Source organism: Microtus pennsylvanicus, chromosome 5 (genome assembly GCF_037038515.1).
Source record: "Microtus pennsylvanicus isolate mMicPen1 chromosome 5, mMicPen1.hap1, whole genome shotgun sequence".
Taxonomy (NCBI): Eukaryota; Metazoa; Chordata; class Mammalia; order Rodentia; family Cricetidae; genus Microtus; species Microtus pennsylvanicus.
Genome location: NC_134583.1, coordinates 43736589 through 43763024, shown reverse-complemented (window position 1 = coordinate 43763024; position 26436 = coordinate 43736589). Strand labels below are relative to the sequence as shown.

The following is a 26436-nucleotide window of genomic DNA, read 5'->3' as shown; positions in this document are numbered from 1 at the left end:
TCTGTGTGTGTTTGTATATCTGTCTGTCTGTCTGTGTCTGTGTATGTCTATGTCTATGTGTCTGTGTGTTTGTGTATCTGTATGTCTGTGTCTGTGTTTGTGTATATGTTTATCTGTCTGTGTCTGTGTGTGTTTGTGTATCTCTATGTCTGTCTGTCTGTGTCTGTGTGTTTGTCTGTATGTATGTGTGTCTGTGTGTGCCTGTGTGTTTGTGTGTGCACACATGCATGCACACACTCATGAGCATGCATGTGCACAGGCACATGTGTCTCATTGTACATAGTGACAATCAGAAGACAGCCTCCATTTGCTACCATTATATTAGTAAGTGCATATAGTTTTAATATATAATTATTAGTACATATAATTTTAACTCAGTAAATGTACAAATTAAAATTTTAGCAATGCTTTATTTATGTTGACCACAAATCTCCACTTTGCATTTAGAATAAAAATATGAAGAGGCTAGTTAGTGTACATTATTGATATCAATGATATTGATCGATTTAAAAAAAGCATGCATATACAGTTACTGAGTAAACATGTTACTTTTTATTTGCATTTAACTATTATCTGGAAATCATTTCTGCATTTTCTTTATCTTTCGGAAAAGTTCTCCAAAATAAACTTCCTGGGTCAAGGGTGTATATTTTTATACTCCATTTGGAAAGTCAGTGACAGAAACCCTGAGCGTGCCTGTTTCTGTGTTTAGCAATGGGTATCATCATACATAATTCTTATAAATTAAATAACAGTGATCTTTCAAGCTGCCATTCAGAATTCTTCTTTTCGTAGGTGCCACAAATTACCAAGAATGGAAATGAGGATCTGTTCCAGAACTGCAAGAGGCATTCTCTCTCACAGGAGCAGAAACCTGACCTCAAGAGCACCTCTGCATAGCCCCTGCTCCCAGGCATGCTCATTTCTAACAATGCCTGCTCAGTACCCAGCTCCTTCTGGCTCACCGGCATCCCAGGGTTGGAACACCTGCACATCTGGCTCTCCATCCCCTTTGGTTCCATGTATCTGGTGGCTGTGGTGGGGAACATCACCATCTTGGCAGTGGTTAAGACAGAGCGCAGCCTGCACCAGCCCATGTACTTCTTTCTGTGCATGCTGGCTGTCATTGACCTGGTCCTGTCAACTTCTACAATGCCCAAACTATTAGCCATCTTCTGGTTTGGTGCCTGCAGCATTGGTCTAGACGCCTGCTTGGTTCAGATGTTCTTTGTCCACTGCTTTGCTACTGTTGAGTCAGGCATCTTTCTTGCCATGGCTTTTGACCGCTACGTGGCCATCTGTGACCCACTACACCATACATCAGTGCTTACCCATGCCGTGGTGGGACGTTTGGGGCTGGCTGCACTCCTCCGAGGAGTATTCTACATTGGACCTCTTCCATTCCTAATTCGCCTGAGGCTGCCCCTTTATCGAACCCAAACCATTGCCCACTCATACTGTGAGCACATGGCTGTGGTCACTTTGGCATGTGGTGACACGAGAGTCAACAATTTATATGGAATGGGAATTGGATTCCTGGTGTTAATCCTAGACTCGCTAGCTATAACTGCATCTTATGTAATGATTTTCAGAGCTGTGTTGGGATTGTCCACCTCTGATGCCAGGTTTAAAACTTTAGGGACATGTGGATCTCACATCTGTGCCATCCTCGTCTTCTATGTCCCTATTGCTGTCTCGTCTCTCACCCATCGCTTTGGCCATCATGTGCCTTCCCATATCCATATTCTCTTGGCCAACTTTTATCTCCTCATCCCACCCATCCTCAACCCAGTTGTCTATGCTGTGCGCACCAAGCAGATCCGAGAGAGACTTTTGCACATTATTAAGTCAGGAACTCAACCCAGGAACATATAAATATTTGGCGATGATTGGAAGAGGCTCTTCTTAAATGAGGAAGCCCATGATATTTCTGGGTGCCACCTAAACTTTGGTGTGGATAAGAGCCTAAAAGCAGAACTAATGACTATTCTGTTAGCACATGCATTTTCTATGCAGTATGAATCCAATATCTTGAAGTAGAAAAGAAAGATTAGGTGATAAGCTCCTGTACTGTAATTCCCTTTTTTAAAACCTATTTAATTTTGTACAATGAAGCACAATAAGCTTAATAATAATAATAATAATAATAATAATAGGCCATGAGAGCTGAGATCATTTTATTCTTCACTTTCAATGTATCAGATTTCCTGTTTCTCTATGGCAAGGGTAATCAAGCACAACTTGTAGATAATAGAATTCGAAAACCTTCTTAAACACAATTTACTAAATTCTTTGAACACTTTCAGATATTTATTATATTGGCAAACTTTTCAAATTTTCTTGAGTTCCCTATTAAAATGACATTTATCTATCAAAGACGGATGCAACATAAATATGAGAAAGTTTAATGAGGCTTAGAATGGGATTTAACTGTCCATCAGTTAACGTATCTAAACCAAGTCATTCCTTCATTTAAACAGACGAGGTGGACGTGGAATACCACCTCTCCCAGAACTGAATGGTGAACAAATAGAAGATAGCAAAGGACATTGTGAGATGCCATTTCAGAGGTTCTATGATAACAATAGCTTTGCTGGGATAACAAAGGGATGAAGGAAAGGAGGTAAAAGTGAGATTGCCGTGAAGGCAGTTGGGTAAAAGAAAAGTCAAAGGTGAAGAAAATGGATAAAGACCATGGTAGATAAACCCTGAAAATGTTCCAGGTCCCTTTGACTCTTCTTGAGCCTTTGCTATGACTTATCCTTACATTGCTAACTGATCACAAAAGTTCCATGAGAAGACTTTGGCTCAAAACACTTCCATAAAAGTTTTGATGATGCACTTTCAAACAGCAATCACTCCTGGTGCTAAGGCTTCAGAATCACGCTTCTGTCCATTTTGGTTAGAATCTTTTTTCAAATTTTAAGAAAATTAGCTTCAAGTTTATAAGTCATGATGAGTTTTTAAAGGCCAAAATGGGTGCTCTTAAGTTAAAAAAGAAATAAAAAGTCACTTTAGCACTTTAGAAAATATAATCTAAGAAAGTCAATGGTCAAGCCAGAACTAAAATACAAGTCTATCATTTAAAAAAATAAGATAAATAAGAAACTTGGAATAGCACAAACCTTCAATGTTTAATGTAAATCCCTGACTAAGCCCAAGCTTCATTTTACACATTCCCTAATACCAAGATTGCTTAGATAACATTTGTTCCTCTTTCTCCATTGCCTCAGGTAAATGACGATTATTCTCCAATCCTCTCAAGGTCCCTGACTCCAGGACCAAATTTGAGTCAAGTTATTATGAAAAGATATGGAGTTTATGAGCATAATTTTAGCTCTAAAATTAATTTTTAGTACTGGCTTTTACATGAAGTTGGAGAAAAGAAGCTTTCGACTTCTCAAAGCAAGAAAATCTGCTTTAAATATTAGGCTGTCCCGGGCACAGGAGAAGACAAAAGAGGATAAAAGAATGTAACTTTCAAACCAGTGGTGGAGTAGGCTGAAGGACATTACCAGGAGACTTTGATAGTTCATTATTTAATGCCTAAATTCCACTTATACCTTATAATTGTACATATGGAGAGTTTGAACTTTTAAAATGCAGCTTTATACTAAGAACTTTGTGGCGGAATAGCTTTAGAAAATCCGTAGCTAGGCATTTCTCTCTAGACAATCTGTTGAGTCTCCCGTAGACCAGAACCAACTCCAGCATCATACAGAACTGAATGATTGCGGGTAAAGATAAGAAAAGGGATGAGTTTATGCTCACGCTCCATCCAGGGGCCACCTCCTAAGAGCATCAACCAGACTCAGGGGTGTCATCTTAGTTTCAATAAGACATTTAGTCCTCCTGCCATCTGTGGGCATAGCTGTACGGTTTGGCGGAAGGCTTATGTCAACAAACTAGAAGGGAATGAGCTCTAAAGAATTTCAATATGGAGATGTGACTAAAAAGTAAATATCAGAATCAAACCAGTGGTTGCTTCCTCCTCTTGCAACTGTGTTCTCTCCCATAACCAATGCTCTGGAAGACTGCCACGCCTTTTTCAGCCTGGGAAATGACTGAGGGAGGAGACACTGACGTGGTATTTGCACAGGCTTGTGTGGCCCAAATGTCTTAAGAACTTGGACTATAGAATCGTAAAGGGCAGAGGTGAACCTACAATACTATGTCAGACTTTGGATATGATCAAAGCCTGTTTCAATTTTTGGAAATGAAAATGATGATAATCATTATGGGTTTATTGTAAGAATGCAATAAGATAATGTAGCATCTTGTGTGTCGCCTGGCACACAAATTATAAAAATCAACTTGTCTCCTAAATAGTGTATTATACATTGAAAGACTCCCTGAGACAGAATGAGCAATAAGGCAAAAAAGAGTGGAATAGGTCCTGGGAACCATGAAGACTGTCCTAATTAGGGCTGGAGAGACGGCTCAGGAAACTAAGAACACTGGCTGCTCTTCCAGGGGGACAGGATTCAATTCCCAGCACTGACATGGTAGCCAGCTATAATTCCAGTCCCAAGAGAGCCAAGTCCTCATCCTGTCTCCACAGGTTCTAAATGCACATGGTGCATAGGCAAATAAGCAGACAAAGCACCCATATACAGAAAATAAAAATAAATAAACTCTTTTCTATCACCTCTGGTTCTTGCAGTCTTTCTGCCTCCTCTTCCTCACAGATCCCTAAGTCTTGAGGTGAGGGGATTGATGAAAACACAGAGAATTAGCCAGGCAGTGGTGGTGCACACCTTTAATCCCAGCACTCAAGGAGGCAGAAACAGGAGGATCTCTGTGAGATTGAGGCCAGCCTGGTCTACAATGTGAGTTCCTGGACAGCCAGAGCTACACAGAGAAACCATGTTTGGAAAAACCAAAAAAGAAAACAGAGACTTTGAAGCACTCAGACTTAAATGGGATGTTTTCCATTGTGGGAAAAATCTCAAAAAAGAAAAGTTAAGAATGTCTTAATCATAGCTCACTTATAGATGTAGAAACTTCTTAATGCTGATTTTTTTTCTCTGCAGAAAGACATATCTACAAAACTAGCTCTGTTCTGTTTTGTTTTGTTTATTGTTGTTGTTTTCTGTTTCCTTTGGTTACCCAGCACACACTCACGACTATTTGAGGATTTTCATCTAAGATGATGCTTACCAAACTAGTCTTGGAATGACAAAAGGCTAAATATATATCACACAATAACTGTCAGGTGGGTGCTGTCCTCTGGAAGAGCAGCCAGTGTTATTAACCACTGAGCTATCTTTCCAGCCCCATAACTTTAAGACTCAGACAATTTTAATTTATAATTCAGTCTTAAAATTCCTCCTACGTGTTTTTTAATTGACTTCTTCCTTGTTCTAATGTTAAGACACTTCAGTAGGAAGTGTTCAGTAGGAAGTGAAGTGGACTTCTGGACAAGTGTCACTCAGGCAGTCCTAGAAAGGGATGCCTGCTGCTGCTTCCTGGTTCCTCCACTGGCCTCCGAGCCTCATCCATCTTGTGCTATAATAAACAGCACTCCTTCACATTGTGATCTGTAGAACCAGACCTAGGAGACTATGGTATTGTTCATCCACTGAGATAAAGGACAATAGTGTTCCCACAGGACCCTGGCAAAGACTCTCTGCCATCCTGACTGAGGACTCTGTACAAACCAACCAGCATCATAATTCTTGCTCTTTTAGTCAACCACTTGATCTCTTGTGTCCCAGGAAAGAAGTGCTAATGATGCAAAGTCCTGTGCCCCTAGGGACCTTGGGAGTTCAGCTTGGTGGAAAGAGGTCATGATCCCAACAAATGTCTCTTCTTTTACCAGGTACAAAAGGTCTGGGTGTGGGGGGCCAGCCATGATAAGCTAAGCCTAGGCAGGTCACCCAAAGGAAGTTCTCTACTTCCAACCATTATCACCTGGGACTCTGGCCATCGATGAATTTAAATGGAGTCTGGAGTCTCAATAGTTTACCCTGAGACAAGCCTGGCTGCAGGATGAACCACAAACCAAGATTGCCCGACCCTCACCCAAGAGCAGACCATTCAAAGGAAATGCCTGGCATTCCAAGAGCTGTAGACAGAGACACCTGCAAGCTCACCTCAACAGGTCACCCCTAGACAAATGTCAGCCAATCAGGGGCCCCACCTCTACTACAAAAAAAAAAAAAAAAACCTATTCTAAATGAGCTCGGGGCTCTCTGGATTTTCCAATATATTGGACATGTGAAGAGACCGAGTTTGCAAACTTGATTAAAATAAAGGCTCTTTGCTTTTACATATGGGACTCGGTCTCCTTTGTTGGCTTTTGTGGGGACCCCTTGGATTTGGGCATAACATTGGTACTTAACCTAATGAAACCATGCAGAAAACCCTGCCTTCTGCTTCAAGTCTTTCTGAAACTCTCTTCTATATAGTAACATAATTTAATATTTTGTGAAGTTACAGGATGCCATTTTACTTTTTCTTTATTTGATGAGATGTGCTTTGTGTATTAATATATAACTCGTTTTGCGGAGAGTTCCATAGGCTACTGAAAAGAATGTGTATTCTTTCATGCTTGTGTGGAAGATGTCTGTTAGGTCTGCTTGGTTTATGATGTATCCCAACTCCTGTGTTTCCCTGTTTTGTTTTTGTTCAGATGACCTGTCTATTGGTGGAAATGGGGTATTAAAGTTAATCTATGATTTTTCATATAGTTGTAATTCTTTTATAAAATTAGGTGCTCCTATGTTTGGCATGTATGTTTAGAATTGTAACACCCTCCTGGTGGGTTGTTCATTGAATGAGTATGAAGTAACAATCCTTAGCTCCTCTGACTAGTTTTAGTTTAAAGTCTATTTTTTCAGATATTATAACCTGCAACAGAGCAGCACAAAGAAGGGAGGATAATTGAAGGCAAATAATTTAAGAGTCTGTTTGAGGGCCACAGATACAGAGCATCGCTTAACAAGAAAAACCTTGGGTTTAAACTCAGTACCATGAAGGAAGACTTAAAGGAGTATAATGTCTCAGAAGCAAGGTGGTATCGGGGAATGTGACAAAAAAAAATCAGTAGGTTGTCTCATAGAAGAGAAAGTGGGCAATACACTCCAATGCATGGGCACAGGAGACCACTTCCTTCCTAAATATGACCCTAGTAACACAGACACTGAGAGAAACAATTAAAAAAAATGGGGCCTCTTGAAACTGAAAAGCTTCTGTAAAGCAAAGGACACAATCAACAAGACAAAACAGCAGCCTACAGAATGGGAAAAGATCTTCACCAACCCCACATCAGACAGAGGTTTGGTCTCCAAAATATACAAAGAACTCAAGAAATTAGACACCAAAAGATCACATAATCCAATAGAAAAATGGAGTAGAGACCTAAACAGGAAACTCTCAACAGAGGAATCTAAAACGGCCAAAAGACACTTAAGGAAATGCTCAACATCCTTAGTCATCAGAAAAATAAAATTCAAAACAACTCTGAGATTCCATCTTACACCTGTAAGAATGGCCAAGATCAAAAACACTGATGACAACTTATGCTGGAAAGGATGTAGGGTAAAGGGAACACTCCTGTATTGCTGGTGGAAATGCAAGCTGGCCCAGCCCCTTTGGATATCAGCTTGGCAATTTCTCAAAAAAATTAGGAAACAATCTTCCTCAAGACCCAGTAATGCCACTTTTGGGTATATATCTAAAGGATGTTCAATTATACCATAAGGACATGTGCACATCTATGTTCATAGCAGAAATGTTTGTCATAGCCAGAACCTGGAACAACCTAAATGTCCCTCGACCAAAGAATGGATAAGGAAAGTGTGGTACATTTACACAATGGAGTACTACACAGCAGAAAAAAAATGACAACATCTTGAAATTTTCAGGCAAATGGGTAGAGCTAGAAAACATCATTTTGAGTGAGGTAACCCAGACCCAGATAGAGAATTATCACATGTACTCACTCATAAGTGATTTTTTTTTTAAACATAAAGCAAAGAAAAGCAGCCTACAAATCACAGTCCCAGAGAATTTAGGCAACAGTGAGGACACTAAGAGAGACTTACATAGATCTAATCTACATGGGAAGTAGAAAAAGACAAGATCTCCTGAGTAAATTGGGAGCATGGGGACCTGGTAGAGGGTTGAAGGGGAGGGGAGAGGCAGGGAGAGGAGCAGAGAAAAATGTAGAGCTCAATAAAAATCAATTAAAACAAAACTGAGAAATAGAAAAAAAATCACTAGGTTGTGCACATCTGACAAATGTACCAAAGGATTGAGAAAGAAGCAGGTACAGGTGTGAAAGAAAGGGGATTCCAAGCCAACATCAAGACTTCTATCTTGAGCAAAAGGAAGAGAGCAAGGTTCTATGGGAGTCACTAAGTAGAACAAGACCTCCCTGTCCAGCATAACCATTATGAACCCATCACGTGGCATTGAAATACCTCTGGAGGGGGGAGACTCTCACTCAAGTTTCGGGATAACACGACCCCCAGGAACTCACCAGAGACTGTCCTTGCTGCAATCGCACAAGGTTTATTGACAGGACAGGAACCAGTGCACAGGGGCCAAGACTCATTTCCCATGCGGGGGTAGAGAGTTTAACCCCAAGTAGCTGGGAGAAGGGGTATTTAAGGGAAGAAACCATAACACAATAATCCAAAGGGGGTAGGGAGGGCGTCATTGGAAAATTCCGAAAATACCAGTGATCATTGAAAAATTCCGAAAATATCAGTGATAATCACAAGGGGGTAACTCCCTGTTTCTCAAGATTATAATCTAACGTTATCTTCAGCTAGTTCCTGAAACAGAGTCACTAAACCAGCTAATCTAGATTTTTGATTCTTCTCTCCCTGCTTAGATTTTTGGCTCTATTTTTTTCTGCTAGAGGGGTCTGGATTTATCTTGGTCTTTCAGCATGTGTCTGTGTGTCCTAGTTGAGGACACATAGTTGGGATGTTACAGTTATCCTGTAAGTCCCCAACTCAAAAAGCCTGCTTGCAGTTGCTTTAAGCATATGCCCTAGGTGGAAGGTAATTAGCAGTGGAAAAGTACAAAACTTGCAAAACAGCCCTGACTGCCACTTGCACCCTGACCACAGTACCCTACCACCAGCCTGCCAGCAAACATCTAGCTCCACTTGCCCCCTGACCACAATACCCTGCTCCACCAGTCTGCCAGGAAACATCTAGCTCCACTTGCCCCCTGACCACAGTACCCTGCTCCACCAGCCTGCCAGGAAACACCTATTGCCACTTGCACCCTGACCACGGTACCCTGCAACACCAGCCTGCCAGGAAACACCCAGCACCCATGATAGGGCTTGGGGACTTTCCAGGACAGGGTTTGGGGTTTTATGGTTTTCTGGGAAATAGAAGGAACAAACAGCAAATAATATAATGTAAAATATTATATCCAATCATTCTGTACCTCATACCCATTATGCTAATGTTGTGGGTTTTGCCTATAAAAACTTGCTGGAATTGCTGTTCGGGGTTGCTCTGCCTCTCCGGAGACTAGAGACACCCAGTCACGTGATCATTAATAAACCCCCTTGCTTCTTGCATCTGCTGGAGTGGTTAATTGAGTCGCGGGGCTTCTCCCTCTTGGGCCTGCACCCAGTGGATGAGGGTCTTTCAATCCCATGACTGGAAATATGTAACCAAGCCAAGACTACACCATTTTCTATTTACTAATCTTGTATTGTCTTCTTCGAGGGTAAAATATATGTGCCTTAACCTGATGGCATTTCTTGTTTATACTTTGTGTTCCAAGCTCCAGGAAGCTAACACAAAAAATGTCCCTTTCACTATTTGTGACAAACCCTCATCATGATGATGGTATGTGTTTCCTGCCTAGGGATTCTTTTATTACCGGACTTACACTATAAACAAAATTCTCCTTTTGTTGAGGATGAATCTGGCCTGCAGGATGATGATGTTCCTTATATAAACCAACAGAAGAGTAATCACAACTCTTGTTATAAGTAATTTCTTAAGTCTGGAAAGATAACTCAGTAGTTAGAAGCACATTCTGCTCTTGCAGAGGACCTGAGCCCAGTTCCAAGCACCCGTGTCAGACAGCTCACAAGCACCCATGACCCCAGTTTCAGAATCCGATGCCCACTTCTGGCCTCAGAGGACACCCGCACTCACACATGAAAACACCCACACACAGACATGTACACACATATATAAAAAGTTCATTTTTAAAAGTAACTTCTCCATAGCTACTGAGAATCCTGTCTCAGAAAACAAACAAAAAAAGTAACTTTTTTTTTTTTTGACAAAAACTGACACTTGCTTTTGCTAAGGAACTAATCCAAATTACAAAGTTTGTTTTTCAGATATTATCAGAACATTCTGGCCCAGTTCTAAAGCTTATTTACTATGCTTCCTTGCCACAAAGTGCTAAAATATGTTCCAAACATGTGAATACATAGATTTGAATTAGAATGTGAAAGACATTCCAACCACAGTTCAATACATATCTTGTGTATAACTGCTCTAAAGTATATTATTTTGTGTATTATGTGTCTGTAGTATACATTGAAAAGAATGTAAAAGTAAGATATGCATACAGATGATACGACCAACTACCCGAGTGTGTTTTGCCAATGACAACACCAAATAAACCTTGAACAGTGGGGAAAAAGTAACATCTTTTACTTCATGCTACTCTCTGCTTATATGTTAATATTCAATGCTATTTTGAAATTATCCTTATATCCCACCATACTCAAAAGAAGCCATTCAAAGTTTTTATTACATTAGCAATAAGTGTAATATATAATACCCTACAGAGAAAAAGAGATATAATTCCTACTTTACAGCCCGAGGAAACAAAGAGTTGCAAGATAAAAGAGAAATGATACACTCAGGGAGACATGCCTAGGGCTTGTCTGAGAAGACCACAGGAGCTCTCCGGGTTAATAATAAGAAGATGATCCAGCATGTAAGTTTGCATGAGACAAAGGGAAAGATGGCTTTGTATTTCTTTTTCTTCTCTACTTTGTTTTTCTGATTTTTCTCCCGCGTACTAAATTATGGGATTGAAGTTAGAGATGCAAAGAACAGGATCTATTGAAATTATTTCCTTCTCTTCCTAGGACTTCTGCCCACACCCAGCGTATCTACTTTAAGATGCATGTGTTCCAAGCTCCTAGAGCGCGGATTCTCAACCTTCCTAAAGCTGTGACCCTTTAATATAGTTCCTCATGCTGTGGTGACCCCCAACCATAAAATTATTTCATTGCTACTTCATAACTATAATTTTGCTACTGTCATGAATTGTAATATAAATACCTGATAAGCAGGGTAGCTGATATTCAACCCTCAAAGGAGCTGCAACCCACAGCTTGAGAACTGCTGCCCTAGACACTCTTGTCTGGATTAATAAATAATTCACACTTCATTGAAAACATAAGGGGTTTTTTTACATATGTACAAAGAAAGCTCTAAATGACATAAGATGGATCAGAAGACATGCTGTGTGTTATTCAGTGTTTAATGAGAGCAGATGGCTGTGAGGATGAAAAGGTGAACAGAAGTCAAAGAATGCGCAGGCTGGGTAAGGAAAGAAAGAGCGGTCTAGTGACATGAACCTGGAGTCCCAGAACGTTACAAACCCCAACAGTGAGAGCGTTCCATCTGAACCTGGGCCCCAGCTGTAGTAAGTGATAAGAATCTCTTCATTGATAGACTCTTGGTGCTTATCCAGGTTCCGAGTAGACAGGTAAATAAAGCTTTATGTTCCAGGGACGCAGACGAGAAATCAGACCCTCAGGCTTCTCATGAGCAAGTGAGCTTAAGAACATCGTCTTTATTTGAAGTCTGAAGGAGGTCAGCAGTTCATGGCTCTGTCGTGCTACTGTAGGGTAGGAGTGAGGATTCAGAAAAGTTCACAAGTCGGAATTGAGAAAGATGCTTTGTCAATGGCTAGACATTTTTCAAGATCACATCAAGATAAAAGTAACCATGGAGATCCTGGCATTCCTGCTATCATCCTGTGACTAACTCCTTCAACTGTCCCTCACCCTCCTTTTACATCCTTTCTGAGGAAGAGTCCTAAGACTCGCTCTCGAATCTGCTTGGTCTTGACACCATAGATGATAGGATTGATCATGGGTGGAAAGAGCAGATAGAAATTAGCCAGGAGTATGTGGACATGAGGGGCGGCTTGACGAGCTACACGATGCATGACTGAGGAGACGACCACAGGTGTGTAGAAGGCTAAGATGGCACCTATATGAGACACACATGTCCCAAAGGCCTTGTAGCGGGCCTCCTGAGAGGCAAGCTTAAGAACAGCACGAAGGATGAAGAGATAAGACAAGGCAACAAAGAGCAGGTCCAGCACCACAATAAACATGGCCACAGCAATGCCATAGATGTTGTTGAATCTCGTGTCCCCACACGCCAGCCTTACCACAGCCATGTGTTCACAGTAGCAGTGGGCAATCACTGTCCCTCGACAGTAGTGGAAGCGTCTGAGCAGAAAGGGGAGTGGAGTCATTAGTGTCACAGCCCTAGTCACAGAGGCCAGGCCAATTTTGATGATGAGTGGCTTGGTCAGAATCGTGGTGTAGTGCAGCGGCTTGCAGATGGCGACATAACGGTCAAAGGCCATGGCTAGCAACATTGCTGACTCCATGATAGCGAAGGAATGGAGAAAGAACATTTGAACCAGGCAGGCATGGAAATTGATCTCTCGATCCCTCAACCAGAACAGGGCAAGCATTTTGGGCAGTGTTGAAGAGGAAAGAACCAAATCTATTGCTGCCAACATGGCCAGAAAGAGGTACATGGGCTCGTGGAGGGCTGCATCAACCCGGATGATGAAAAGGAGGGTGCAATTGCCAAGCACAGCCAAGGTGTAGGCTGAGCAGAAGGGGACGGAGATCCAAATATGTAGGTGCTCTAGGCCTGGGATCCCCATCAACAAGAAGACCACTGGATGAGTTGAGTTGATATTGTTAGCAAACATGGCTGCTGGGAGTTTTCTTCCTCCTAGCTGCTTCCACAGAGCCCTTCTCAAGAGGATCCACCATTAGTAGAATCAGTGTTTAATTTAAGTCCCAATCAGTTATGGAGGAGTATCAGCCCTTCTTCACGTTTGTGAATCTTTAAATAAATAATAATAATACATATCAAAAAAATTACACAAGCGTCCTATACCCTCAAGTCACCTGCTATCAGAATATCTAATACTACTGTGGGTGGTACCAGAAAGCAACCTTCTAGGGATCGATTAGTTCAAGGCCATTCTGGACTGCAGAGGGAATTCAGAGGTATCTCTATTAAAAATAAGGATTTCTGCTTTCATCTTGTGAAACTTTACTTGGTCTCACAGACTTCTTGCTGCCTCCCAACTCCAACAAAACTCCTTAACACAAAAAGAGCTTCTTTCTGAAATAACAAACTTAAGTATATGGAAAACAAACAAACTTATCACCTCTTAATTTACTTATCTGTAAGTTTTGGATTGGTTGGTTGGTTTTATTTGCTGTGCTGAGGTTTAAACCTAGGGCCTTACAAAGACGAATCACATAGTATCATTGAGGTCTATCCCAAAAGCTCTTTTCACATTTTACTTAAAATACTATTTCACTAAATTGCCCAGGCTGGCCTTGAACTTGAGATGTTCCAGCCTCAGCCCCTCTAGTAGTTGGGCTTTAGATCTGATCCACAAGACCCAGCTACTGTTGGATTCTATACTACTACTATATTCTATACTACAGTATATAGTATATTCTATACTACTGTATTCTATAAATTCTACTGAACATACAATAATCTCTGCAATGAACATCTTTTCTACAGCTAAGAAAAACATAAAGAGTCTTTTTTTGGCTCCTTCATGTACCTTGATTTCCATCTCTAGTTCTCTCTTTCACCCGCGTCCTTGCTAGATTTCATGGCATTCAGAAAACATTCTATCCTACCATTTTACAGGCTGATCTTTGACTAGATTTCATGGCATTCAGAAAGCATTCTATCCTACCGTTTTACAGGCTGATCTTTGACTAGATTTCATGGCATTCAGAAAGCATTCTATCCTACCGTTTTACAGGCTGATCTTTGACTAGATTTCATGGTATTCAGAAAGCATTCTATCCTACCGTTTTACAGGCTGATCTTTGACTAGATTTCATGGCATTCAGAAAGCATTCTATCCTACCGTTTTACAGGCTGATCTTTGACTAGATTTCATGGCATTCAGAAAGCATTCTATCCTACCATTTTACAGGCTGATCTTTGACTAGATTTCATGGCATTCAGAAAGCATTCTATCCTACAGTTTTACAGGCTGATCTTTGACTAGATTTCATGGCATTCAGAAAGCATTCTATCCTACCGTTTTACAGGCTGATCTTTGACTAGATTTCATGGCATTCAGAAAGCATTCTATCCTACCATTTTACAGGCTGATCTTTGACTAGATTTCATGGCATTCAGAAAGCATTCTATCCTACAGTTTTACAGGCTGATCTTTGACTAGATTTCATGGTATTCAGAAAGCATTCTATCCTACCGTTTTACAGGCTGATCTTTGACTAGATTTCATGGCATTCAGAAAGCATTCTATCCTACCGTTTTACAGGCTGATCTTTGACTAGATTTCATGGCATTCAGAAAGCATTCTATCCTACCGTTTTACAGGCTGATCTTTGACTAGATTTCATGGTATTCAGAAAGCATTCTATCCTACCGTTTTACAGGCTGATCTTTGACTAGATTTCATGGTATTCAGAAAACATTCTATCCTACCGTTTTACAGGCTGATCTTTGACTAGATTTCATGGCATTCAGAAAGCATTCTATCCTACCATTTTACAGGCTGATCTTTGACTGTGGCACTACTTGTTCTTTCAACTGGGACCCTTGTCTTCCTCTTTTATCTCCTTGTTTATTATCTGCCTTGAAAATACTTAAACAGAGCCAGGTGTGGTAGCACACATCTTTAATCCCAGTCCTAGGTAAGCAAAGGCAGGAAGATCTTTGAGTTGGAGGCCAGCCTGGCCTACAGAGGTAGTTCCAGGACAGCCAGGGCTACACAGAGAAACCCTATCTTGAAGGAAGAAGTAAAAGAAGGAAGGAAGGAAGGAAGGAAGGAAGGAAGGAAGGAAGGAAGGAAGGAAAAGGGGAAGGAGGGAGGGAAGGAGAGAGAGAACCAGAGTGGGAAGGGGAGCAATTCTCAAACACAGCTGAGAATATAGCAGAATGCTGGAGCTCTTGCCTAGCATACAGAAGGTATGAGTTTTCCCAGGTGACTAAGACATGGACTTGTGTGATTAAAATACATGTACCAAAGACGGGTAAGTCTGGGAAACAGCAAAGTGCTCACCTAAGGCAGATATGCTTATTACAATTTATAAAAAGGGAGGGATTGTGGGGACCCAGAAATGTGAATCGATTTCCTCCCCATATGATGGTCAGAGAGTTGGAAGTTGCTCTAAGTGGCTGACAAGTTGCACATCCCAACTCAGAAGGTAATTAGTTGATTCTTTTGACATTAAAATAGCTCCTGCAAGTAGGTCCACGCCATCCTGACAGGTCAGGATATGCAAATGTACTTCTGCTCCTTCTTTTGTAACTGTGGGATCTCCTGGAAATGGCTGTCTTCAGTATGTGTGATTTACAGCAGCTTCACTGCCTAAACAACAAAATGCTAATGATTTGATGCCTCAAAGTGTTAAAGCGATTAACTGTTTGGGCTGTCCTTTGTATCATGTTAATAAAGCCTTTTGTCACATCCCCCCCCATTTATATTTGAGTATAAAAACATATGGAAAAATAAACACAGGCGATTTCAGGGGGGGAAAGGATGCTAGTTTCAATTCCCCACTACCATAAATACTTAAACATTTTATCAAAAAAAAATGTTGACACATACTTCCTCTTACCTTTTCCAGAGACAGCCTAAAATGTTTCTTTTGAGTATTTTGAGAGTATCATGTAAAAAGACTTAGCATAAAACATACTCAGTAAGTGCAGGTACCGTTTGAGTTAGGAAAACTGGCCATTCTTACTGCGGATGGTTACACAGCTGGAAACTGTCCAAGTCAAATTTGGGCTGTGAGAACTTTGTTGTAAGGAATTTAAATGAAATTTGCAGGAAACGGATGGCTCTTACATGTGTTCCAGTAAGTGAGTAAGTCTAGTCTCAGAAAGACAAAAGTCTCAGCTCTCTCTCTTACGGAGATCGTGGCTTTTAAGGTCTATATGAATATAAATAAGCAATCATGAGGTGGGTATAGGAGACCCAGGGAGAAGGACAAGTTCTGAGAAGGGGAGAAAGCAAAGCTCACAAGTTACATGGAAATAGAAAGAAGGCTCCTGGGAGTGAGGAGGGTGGATCTGAGGAGGTGGGGGAAGGAAATCAGCAATCAGAATATATTATATAAACAAATCTAACTCAATTTAAGAAAGAAGAAATTGCCCTCTCCAAGGCAGTATAGAACTGTGAATTTTCTCTAAGACACAAGTTAGGGGTGGACAGCATGAAAGGCCCAGGAAGACAGGATGCTCTTTTGTGTTTACGAACACTGTAAGGTCAGGTTGGCATTTGCTAGGTAGTCACTGACTCAATAAAGCTGTATCCTCTGACATCCCATCCTAAAGAAATGTGCTGCTCCTATTCCAAGCAAGCCACTACTCTTCCCTGAGTGTAGTAGAAACGGTGGGCTGCGTCCCACCACCCAGCTAGCTTTACACCTGAAATAATTACCCAGAAACTGTATTCTTGGCCCGTTATCTGTAGCCTCTTATTAGCTAATTCTCACATCTTGCTTTAACCCATATTTAGTAATCTGTGTAGCACCATGAGGGGGCTTACCAGGAATATTCTTAACCTGCATCCATCTCGGAGAGGAGAGCTATGGCGACTGCCTGACTTGGCTTTCTTTCTCCCAGAATTCTGTTCTGTCTACTCCACCCACCTAAGGGCTGGCCTATCAAAGGCCAAGCAGTTTCTTTATTAATGAACCAATGAAAGCAACAGATAGACAGATGATCCACCTACATCACCTGAGTGACCTTGTCTCTCTTACTTCCTACACACTGGTCTGTTTCCCCTCATGGCTCAGTCTCAGATCTTGTCTGTCGTGTCTACTATACCCAGAAGCTATCAAGTTTTGCTCTTTTCGTCTTCCAGGAAAACATACCTCCAGTTCCAGTCACAGTCTCCAGCAAACACTCAATCCACCTTGGCTTGGGGGTTATTCCCAGCTCTTCATGTCACTGGGACAGCTATGTTCATCGCCTGCCTCCTCACCAATGATATCAGTGAGGAGCCAAAAGAAGTTGTTTCCCCCAAACCACAGCTGATAGCATTGAAGCAACACTGTTGTCTACTTAGTTCACTATGCCTTTATCTAGAAAAAAAACCTTAAAATGGAAAATTTGGAGAAGTACATCACCAAGTCCTCGCGGAGGACTCAAGCTTCAGATCTAAGCCTAGTTTCCACATCTTTTGACCCTTCCTGCGGTGTTCCAGGATTGCGGCTGTAGGAGCACACTGTGGATACACAGCTGCTTGTTACTGAACTCTTTAATGAACCAGATGTCCCACCGGTCCTTCCCAATGCCTTCAGCCACTGAGCCGTAGCTTTGGGTGACGGAGAGAGCGCCTGAATGTGGAGTGGAAGGAAAGTAATGGCGGCAAGAGGAGAGAGGGTCTAGGCAGGGTCTGGGTTACTCAGCCAGGGTTTGCTGGTGGTAGTAGACTGTAAGGAGTACCCCAAAGACACAAGCAGTCAGGGCTTCTAATGATGGTGCCATGAGAGGATTGGATGCCCAAAGCAGACAAAGCCTCAGAAGAGGGTAGGAAGTATCTGGGCGTATACTGGAATGGGAGTGAGAGCAGGGAGCTAAGGCAATGCCCTGACCTCTTTTCTTGATCTGTTCTGCCTCCCTACCCCCCCAGATAATCTGCTCACGCCCCACCCCCAACCCCCCAGAGGCTCCCTGACCCCACCACAAGTTCCCTTCCGTGATCAGTCTGCATCAACTGCCTCATACCTCAGAATGTACCTCCATTCACTTCCTGCAGGTCATGGCAAAGCCCTGTCATGCTCCTCTCTCCATGAGAAGGGATGGACAAAACAGACTGGATATACCCTTAGCCTTCCCTTTTCCCAAAAGAAAAGGGGAAGAGTTGACCTTGTCTCTGAGGAACACCCTAACCAGGCCTTGTCATAAGTACTGACTCCTCTCTGGGGAGACACTAGGGCTTTCTAGTCTTTGCCTCTGACTTCCTACCAAGTCCACTTCCTGGCCATTTTGTGGCTGTTACATTCAGTCTTGCTTCTCCCTGGAGGCAGAGTGTGGCCTAATTATAGTCAGGTAGTGAGTGTGCCTCTTTCTACCATCCCTTGGTGTCTGCTGAGAACTGCAGCCGTCTCCAGAAGACACAAAGAGCTCGTCCTGATGCTGCTTGCTCCTTGGCTGAGGAAGGGAGGATTGCTGGTTCATAACGAGAGCACGGTCATCTATGGTTTTATCTTTGTTTGTAGGTTTGTTTTCTACACTGAGCTGCCATTTAGGATTATGGACAGGAGACCTGGGTTTAAATCTAGTTTGTAGCATTGGCAAGGTACTTAATCTCTTCATTCTTTGGATGGTTTCATTCTCATGACCCCAGTGCCTGGTCCTTCACACCTTACAGGATCCAATGAGATCATTATAGAATAACAAATTATGCTATTAATATTCGATAATCATTAGTCTCTAATATTATCAAAGTATCAACACCCCCCAGGACTGGTCTTAGATCTACTACTCTGCCATGATCCTAAGGAGAGAAGCTGGAGTTCAAATATACCTCTGTACCCCTCAGCCTGAAAACATTACTCCCTGAGGCATTGCAGCTACTTCTATTGAAGTTGTGTCCTCTTCCTGTGTGGGTGTCCTAATGTTGACCCTCAGAAGTAAGCATGCACCACCCTTGGGCCTGTTGTCTCCAGGACACATTGCCCTGAAGCAGGACTTCCCCACATTGTTAAGGTCAGACTTCAAATCGCCCTCAAAACTACTGTCTTACCCGATCCTACTACTGTAGCCACTGAAGCCCACTTACAGTGTCCAAACGCTCTTCTAGTCCAGAAATATTCCATATTCCTCCAAACAAAAGCATGGTCAGGACAATCACAACAATGCCATACTTCTGGGACCAACTTTTATCTTAGATCACTGTGAAGAGATACCATGACTATGGCAGCTCCTAAAAAATAAAGCATTTAATTGGGGCTGGCTTACAGTTTCAAAATTTTAGTCCCTTACCATCATGGTGGGTAGCATAGTGGCACACAGGCAGACATGGAGCTGAAGAGGTAGCTGAGAGTTCTACATCTGGATCGGCATACAGCAGGAGGAAAGAGTGCCACTGTTGGATGACTTGGGCTTCAGAAACACCAAGCTCACCCCCAGTAACATACTTGCCCCAACAAGGCCACACCTCCTAATGGTGCCCTTCCCTGTGAGCCTATGGGACTCACAACCACCACTCTCTTCAGTGTCTTTCATCATGTTTCAAGCAAACAGAATCCACACCACAACCTGCTACAGCCTTTGTCTCATTGGCCATGGCCTCTTCACCAAATTCATTTTTACTTTCTCCTCTGTCACTCACCTTAGCGACTGGCCTGAGGCTGTCTTTCAAATTCGTGAACTGCATTCCAGATGCTTCTATATCTACTGTTCCTTTTGCCTGTGGCAGTATACCTCATAAACTGGCTTGCCTTTCTCACTTACTTCATCAAGATCCCCAACTCAGTCAGCTCCTCAGAAAGGTCTATCATAATCACTAACTTTAACTTTTTAACATTTTCTTCCTTATAATTCATTTTTTTCCCAAAGCACCTCTCATTTTTTAATTTTTAAATAAAATTGTGTACGTTTATCATGTATAGCATAATGTCTTAAATACATGTACTTTGTGACTTGGATAAATAAAGCTGACTTAATATGTACATTAATCCCACAATAAAGGGGCAGATCACTTGTCTAGATTGCTGTGGGACAATGGTCTTGTACTCTCTGAAGATTTGTCAATTGTACTGGTTTAATAAAATGCTGATTGGCTAGTAGCCAGGCAGGAAGTATAGGCAGGGTAACCAGAACAGGAGAATTCTAGGAAGGGAAAAGGCTCAGTCTGTAGTCGTCACCCAGACCAAGAGGAAACAAGATGATAACGCCTCACTGATAAAAGGTACCAAGTCATGTGGCTAACACAGACAAGAATTATGGGCTAATTTAAGACATAAGAGTTAGTTAATAAGAAAATCTAAACTAATTGGCCAACCAGTTTATAATTAATGTAGGCCTCTATGTGTTTCTTTGGGACTGAATGACTGTAGTCCAGGCGGGACAGAAACCTCTGTCATCACTAGATCATGCAAGAACTGGATTGGATCACCAGCACTAAGGAAAAAAATTTTAACTATTGTTAACTAAGTTCAGAGCATGGGCCCTGGAGAATTTCCACAGAAGACCACCATCCACGCATGCAATCGACAAGAGCATTTGTTATCTCTAGACTAGAAATGCTAGCATGCTGGGGTTGCACAGCCAACACAAAGGCAAAAACGGCGGATGGTGACCCTAAGAAAAGCTTGCAGGCTGTTTTATAACTAAAGGACTTCCAAAAGCAGTGTGATTTCAGTGTTTAGTGTGTGATTAGTATGTTCTAATTGGTTAGAGCTAGCAGGAATTAGCTAAGCTTACAGTGTTTACAGCAAAGGTCACAGGCTTTGTCCATATTTGGTTATTGCCCTAAGGCAATGGGGAGTTTGGTCCAGGCTTATCAAGTGCAGTTTTCCAAGTCCAAAGGGTGTTGGCAATTGGATATGCTTTGTTGTATCTTCCTCAGAAACTGTCTTGTTTTGTCTCAAGAGGCAGGAACTGGGCCTAGCTCTTAACTGAGCTGTTAGGAGTTTGTCATATTTGCCTGGCCCTCTCAAATCTACCCCTCAATTAACTTCAACTTTTGTGTCCTTTGATCTAGCTTTCTTTTCCCACCACGCCAGTCTTTAAATTCCACAGATAAGAGGAATTTGTCTTTCTGTGTCTGTCTTCTTTCTCCTAATACAATCTGCAGTTCATCCATAGTGTGGCAAATAGAATTTTGTTCTTGTTATGGCTAAATAGCATTTATCTGTGCATATACACCGCATCCTCTTTGTCCACTTATCTTTTGATGGCTCTGAGTTCCATGCCACTGGCTGTGCATAAACACTGAAAGTTCAGATATCTCTTCACATACTGATTTCATTTTCTTTGAGTATACACCCAGTAGTGAATTGAGAGGTCATACGACAGTTTCATTTGTAAATAAATAAATATCACATAGTAACTCAGTAACGAGGCCCTTGCCAGGTGGAGCCCCTAGAACTTGAACTTGCAAGCCTTTAAAACCATAAACCAAAAAAAAAATTTATTATTTATAAAGCACACACTGTGGTATTGTTACAGCAGGAGGTGGATTAAGACATTCTTCCCTCCTCAAACAAAGTAAATTTCAAAGCTTCAATTTGATGCTTCTCTGCAGCATCCCAGAGGTCTCTTTACTGTCCTTATCACCAGGGAGTTTCTGCTCATACCTAGAGCCCTAATGACAGGATAAATACTGAAGCTCTAAGCCCCACAGGACCTGAACTCCACGATCACCCTCTTCTCGTACCTGGTAAGTCTGTCTGTAAGCTCACTTCTGCATTAGACATACGGTAAGCTGACCACAGACCCGGGTGCCACTAAGATCATTTCTCGCTGAGATATTCCTGGCTCTTTGGATAAAGACCTTCTCTGTCAATCAACAGTGTCCTGTAATGTATGGATCAGCCTCTCCAGGTCACAGGGAAGCAGGTGAGCAGAGTGTAGGTGAGATCATTGAATCCACACAGCTAGTGAGTTTCTGCCAGGATTTGAACTGCAATGATCTTGGTCTTTCATCAAGGAGTGATGAATTCTGGCAAAGGGTTTTCATATGCTCAAAAGAGGTGAAAAACCTGTTCCTTACCTCAAAACTTAGCTCTGTTCGTGGCATCTGGGCACCTATTCTTATATGTTTTAAGTAAGGTCTGTCCTATAGCAAATGCTAACATGATTCAAACAAGGTGAATGGATGAGAAACTACTTGCTATTTTGAGAGAGTTATTTGGAAGTGGCTGGGATATGTTTGGTAGACTGCAGGTTGCAGATGAATCAGGAAAAAAAAACACTAGAGAATAAAAAGATGGCTAGGAGATATAGAGATATAGGAAAATGCCGTAAAAGTGTCTGGTACCACCTTCACCTTGAATGGGCTCAGCAAGCATGCTGCTCAGCCCCCAGCCTAGAGGTCACTAAATCAGAAGACAGGAGTCCCTGTAAATGCTGATGGACATGCAACCAGGACATGCTCGGGACCATCTTGTTATGAGCACTTCTCTCCATGTGAATTCTGGCTTTGATTCTCTTCTCGGTTTCATTTTCATCAGCATCTCTCCCCTACTGTCCTCTTCCCATATTTTTCACTTGATCTCCCCACTCTCTTAAATTCTCAAATATTGATGGTTCATGTATAAAAAAGTGAGAAGATGTATGTAGATGGAGGGAGATCAGAGGAGTGTGTGAGGCAGACAGTGTGGAATAGAGATTCATCAAAGCCCAGCGTTGTCTTGGACAAAGTTTAACTCTGTTTGCTTATGGGTATTGTATATTGTTGATATTAAAATTCACATCTCATGCTTTTACATAACTTAACATTTTATTATAGAATATATTTGCAAGCAATTATCTGTCAATGGTCTCAACAAATCATTTATTATGACACTCAACAAATCATAAATCAGCTTGACAGCTGCTGCTACCCATTCTGCATCGCTTCACCTGGTTCTACCTACAGCTGCATAGGACACCTGACATAATTCCAGGATCTTACTAAATTGGAGCCAGAAAATCTTCTATCCACAGAGGCTACAAGAGATGTAGTCCTTCATCTGGTCAAAACTGAAGTTTCAGTCCTCATGCATGAGTTGTGATAGACTTAGGAGCTTGGAATCTCCCCCCGCCCCAACAAAATGTCTTTACCCTCCATTTACTTCCTTCAATAATAATCTTCACATCTCAAAAAGGAACCATATCTGAAGCTCCCATTCACTCCAACTGACCCTGTGCTAACATCACCTGTGTGTTGTCACACAGCCAATGCATTTGAAGAAAATAGTACTAGAGAATTTTAAAGGTTCATAGGCAGAGACAACTATGTAAACATCTCTAGCTCTGAATTTCCCATGTGTTGGTTCTATAGCCATGCCCCCTCACCCCGCCCCACAGACCAGACATTAAATCACACAGAAATGAGAAGGGTGTCCTTTGAACCTTGCTGATACTAACCCATCTCCTGCTTTGTTATTTCCCAGGGTCCTACAAATCTTCTCATCCCAGATGCTCTTATGGGTATTGTATATTGTTGATATTAAAATTCACATCTCATGCTTTTACATAACTTAACATTTTATTATAGAATATATTTGCAAGCAATTATCTGTCAATGGTCTCAACAAATCATTTATTATGACACTCAACAAATCATAAATCAGCTTGACAGCTGCCGCTACCCATTCTGCATCGCTTCACCTGGTTCTACCTACAGCTGCATAGGACACCTGACACAATTCCAGGATCTTAACTCAAATGTTTCTGCTGCCATTCAGCTAGAGCAGAAAGATGATCTTATCTCTTAAGGCTTCATAGAGCTTAGGTCAAAGCAGTGAGATCTTCCATACATGCTGGTCTTATGCCTGACCATGCAATACACAAACCACAGCCATCAGAATCCAAGCTCCTTCCTGCTTATGGGAATTCCTGGCCTGGAGTCATCCCACTTCTGGATTGCATTTCCTTTCTGCTCCATGTACGCCCTGGCAGTGCTTGGCAACATGGCGGTCCTGCTGGTGGTGCACTCTGAGCCGTCACTGCACCAACCCATGTACCTGTTCCTGTGCATGCTGTCCACCATTGACCTGGTGCTCTGCACCTCCACTGTGCCCAAGCTCCTTGCACTCTTTTGGGCAAATGCTGCTGAGATTGCCTTTGGGGCCTGTGCTGCCCAAATGTTCTTTATCCATGGCTTCTCAGCTGTAGAGTCTGGGATCTTGCTATCAATGGCCTTTGACCGCTACTTGGCCATCTGTCGGCCGCTGCACTATGGGTCATTGCTGTCCCTGGAGTCAGTGAGCAAGTTAGGGGCTATTGCTCTGCTTCGTGGCTTGGGGCTCATGACCCCACTTACTTGCCTACTGGCAAGGCTGAGCTACTGTGGCCGAGTGGTGGCACACTCCTACTGTGAGCACATGGCTGTGGTGAAGCTGGCTTGTGGCGGCACACAACCAAACAACATATATGGCATCACTGCAGCCACACTAGTAGTAGGAACTGACTCCATTTGTATTGCCATATCCTATGCGCTCATCCTCCGGGCTGTGCTGGGCCTCTCCTCCAAAGAGGCCAGAGCTAAGACCTTCGGCACCTGTGGCTCCCACCTGGGTGTCATCCTTCTCTTCTACACCCCAGGGCTCTTCTCATTCTATACACAGCGCTTTGGCCAGCATGTGCCCAGGCATGTCCACATCCTCCTGGCTGACCTCTACCTGGTCGTGCCACCCATGCTGAACCCCATCATCTATGGGATGAAAACCAAGCAGATCAGAGACGGAGCGTTCCGACTACTGAAGAGGGGTCCTGTCCAGTCATGATGCTTCAACCCCACCCCAGACCCAGCTGCCAACAGGGTGGAAGGCAGAAGCCCACACTCAATGGAATCCTTATTTTAATGTGGAGATCGCATATGTGGAGGAGGAATCATTCACTGATAGGGTCACAATGCTCAGGAAGATTTGCCTACAGGAAGATACAGCTTCCAAACTGATAGTGGCTTCCCTGGAAATCTCACTGTCTACCATCTCTCCTCTCTTCCAAAGGACGCTGATTAAATGGGAGAAATGTGGCTCCTGACCGAGAAGAACAATACTTCCCACCCACGGGTTGCTGTGTCCACCAGCTAATTCCTTTTTATTGCTGACAAATACTACAGTTTGCAAAGCCACCACAGTTTGACTCTCTGATCTTGGGCCCCTGGATGTTTTCCACTTTGAGCTGGTAGGAAATAAAGCTGCTATATTCCTTAATCTACAATTGCTAGGAAGAGGGGGGGTGTGTATTTAACAGAACCTGCTGGATGGCTTTGCTCAGTGTAGTTGTACCATGTTACAGTCTCATCAATGATGTCAAGCAGTTCCCAGTTGTCCCTCTCCTGCCCATCTTTGATAGTGTCATTATTTTTTTAACCACTCCAGTGAGTGTAAACTAAAAGAAATTCACTGCAGCATTGAGTTGAGTTTTTCTTGTAACCAATTATGTTAAACAAATTCTCTCATGTTGACAATTCATGAATATTCCTCTTATGAAAACTTTGGTCTTTTGCACATATTTAGAGATTCTTGCTTAGTATTATCTGTTTTGTCTATTTGCTCTGAGTCTAGGTTATCTGTCAAACATACATACTATTTGTCTAATTTTGTGATTTGCTTGTTTGCTTGCTTGGTTTTTGGCTTTTCGAGACAGAGTTTGCCTGTGTAACAGTCTTGGCTGTCCTGGAACTCTCTTTGTAGACCAGGTTGTCCTCAGACTCACTGAGATCTGCCTGCCTCTGCCTCCCAAGTGCTGAAATTAAAAACATGAGCAACCACCGCCTGGCTTGCTTTGTTTTCTTAATGATATCTTTTACTTAAAATTCAAGTCTTTTTTTTAATATCTAGGATTTGTTAATAACTCCTAGGCCAGGCGCACTTCATTTTTTAATTGTTTTTATTGAGCTATATATTTTTCTCCTCACCTCACTTCTCCTCTCCCCTTCTACCCTTTTCCATGATCTCCAAGCTCTCAATTTACTCAGGAGATCTTGTCTTTTTCTACTTCCCACGTCGATTAGATCCATGTATGTCTCTCTTAAGGTCCTCTGTGTTGTCTAGGTTTTCTGGGATTATGATTTGTAAGCTGGTTTTCTTTGCTTTATGTTTAAAGACCACTTATGAGTGAGTACATGTGATAATTGTCTTTCTGGGTCTGGGTTACCTCACTTACTATATTTTCTAGCTCCATCCATTTGCCCACCAGCTTCAAGATGTCATTATGTTTCCACTGAGTAGAACTCCATTGTGCAAATGGACCACATCTTTGAAGAAAGTTCTATAGAGTAAAGAGATTCACTGTTAAATGCTGATGTCAGACAATAAATGGAAACTATTTTAATGTTTTTTTAATTAATATAATTATAATTTCCTTCTTTCCTTTCTTCCTCCAAACCTTCCTATATACCAGTCCCCTTGCTCAATTCCTGGCCTCTTTTCCTTGAACAGTTGATACATATATTCCTACATACATGTCCACCACCTGCCCAGTCTGTAAATGATATTTG

General features: G+C 42.0%; 3 protein-coding genes across 3 annotated transcripts; 2 read left to right on the top strand and 1 right to left on the bottom strand.

Moving 5' to 3' along the window:
* Positions 1–915: 915 nt before the first annotated feature.
* On the top strand, positions 916–1875 carry LOC142849483 (olfactory receptor 52M1-like). The gene has a single exon (XM_075971719.1). The coding sequence runs from the start codon at positions 916–918 to the stop codon at positions 1873–1875; it is 960 nt and encodes a 319-aa protein (XP_075827834.1).
* Positions 1876–12012: 10137 nt separating this feature from the next.
* On the bottom strand, positions 12013–12966 carry LOC142851255 (olfactory receptor 52K2). Its single transcript, XM_075975144.1, has one exon. It carries the CDS (start codon positions 12964–12966, stop codon positions 12013–12015), a length of 954 nt encoding a protein of 317 aa, XP_075831259.1.
* A 10801-nt stretch (positions 12967–23767) lies between these two features.
* On the top strand, positions 23768–24715 carry LOC142849485 (olfactory receptor 52P1-like). The gene has a single exon (XM_075971721.1). The coding sequence runs from the start codon at positions 23768–23770 to the stop codon at positions 24713–24715; it is 948 nt and encodes a 315-aa protein (XP_075827836.1).
* The last annotated feature ends 1721 nt before the right edge of the window (positions 24716–26436 follow it).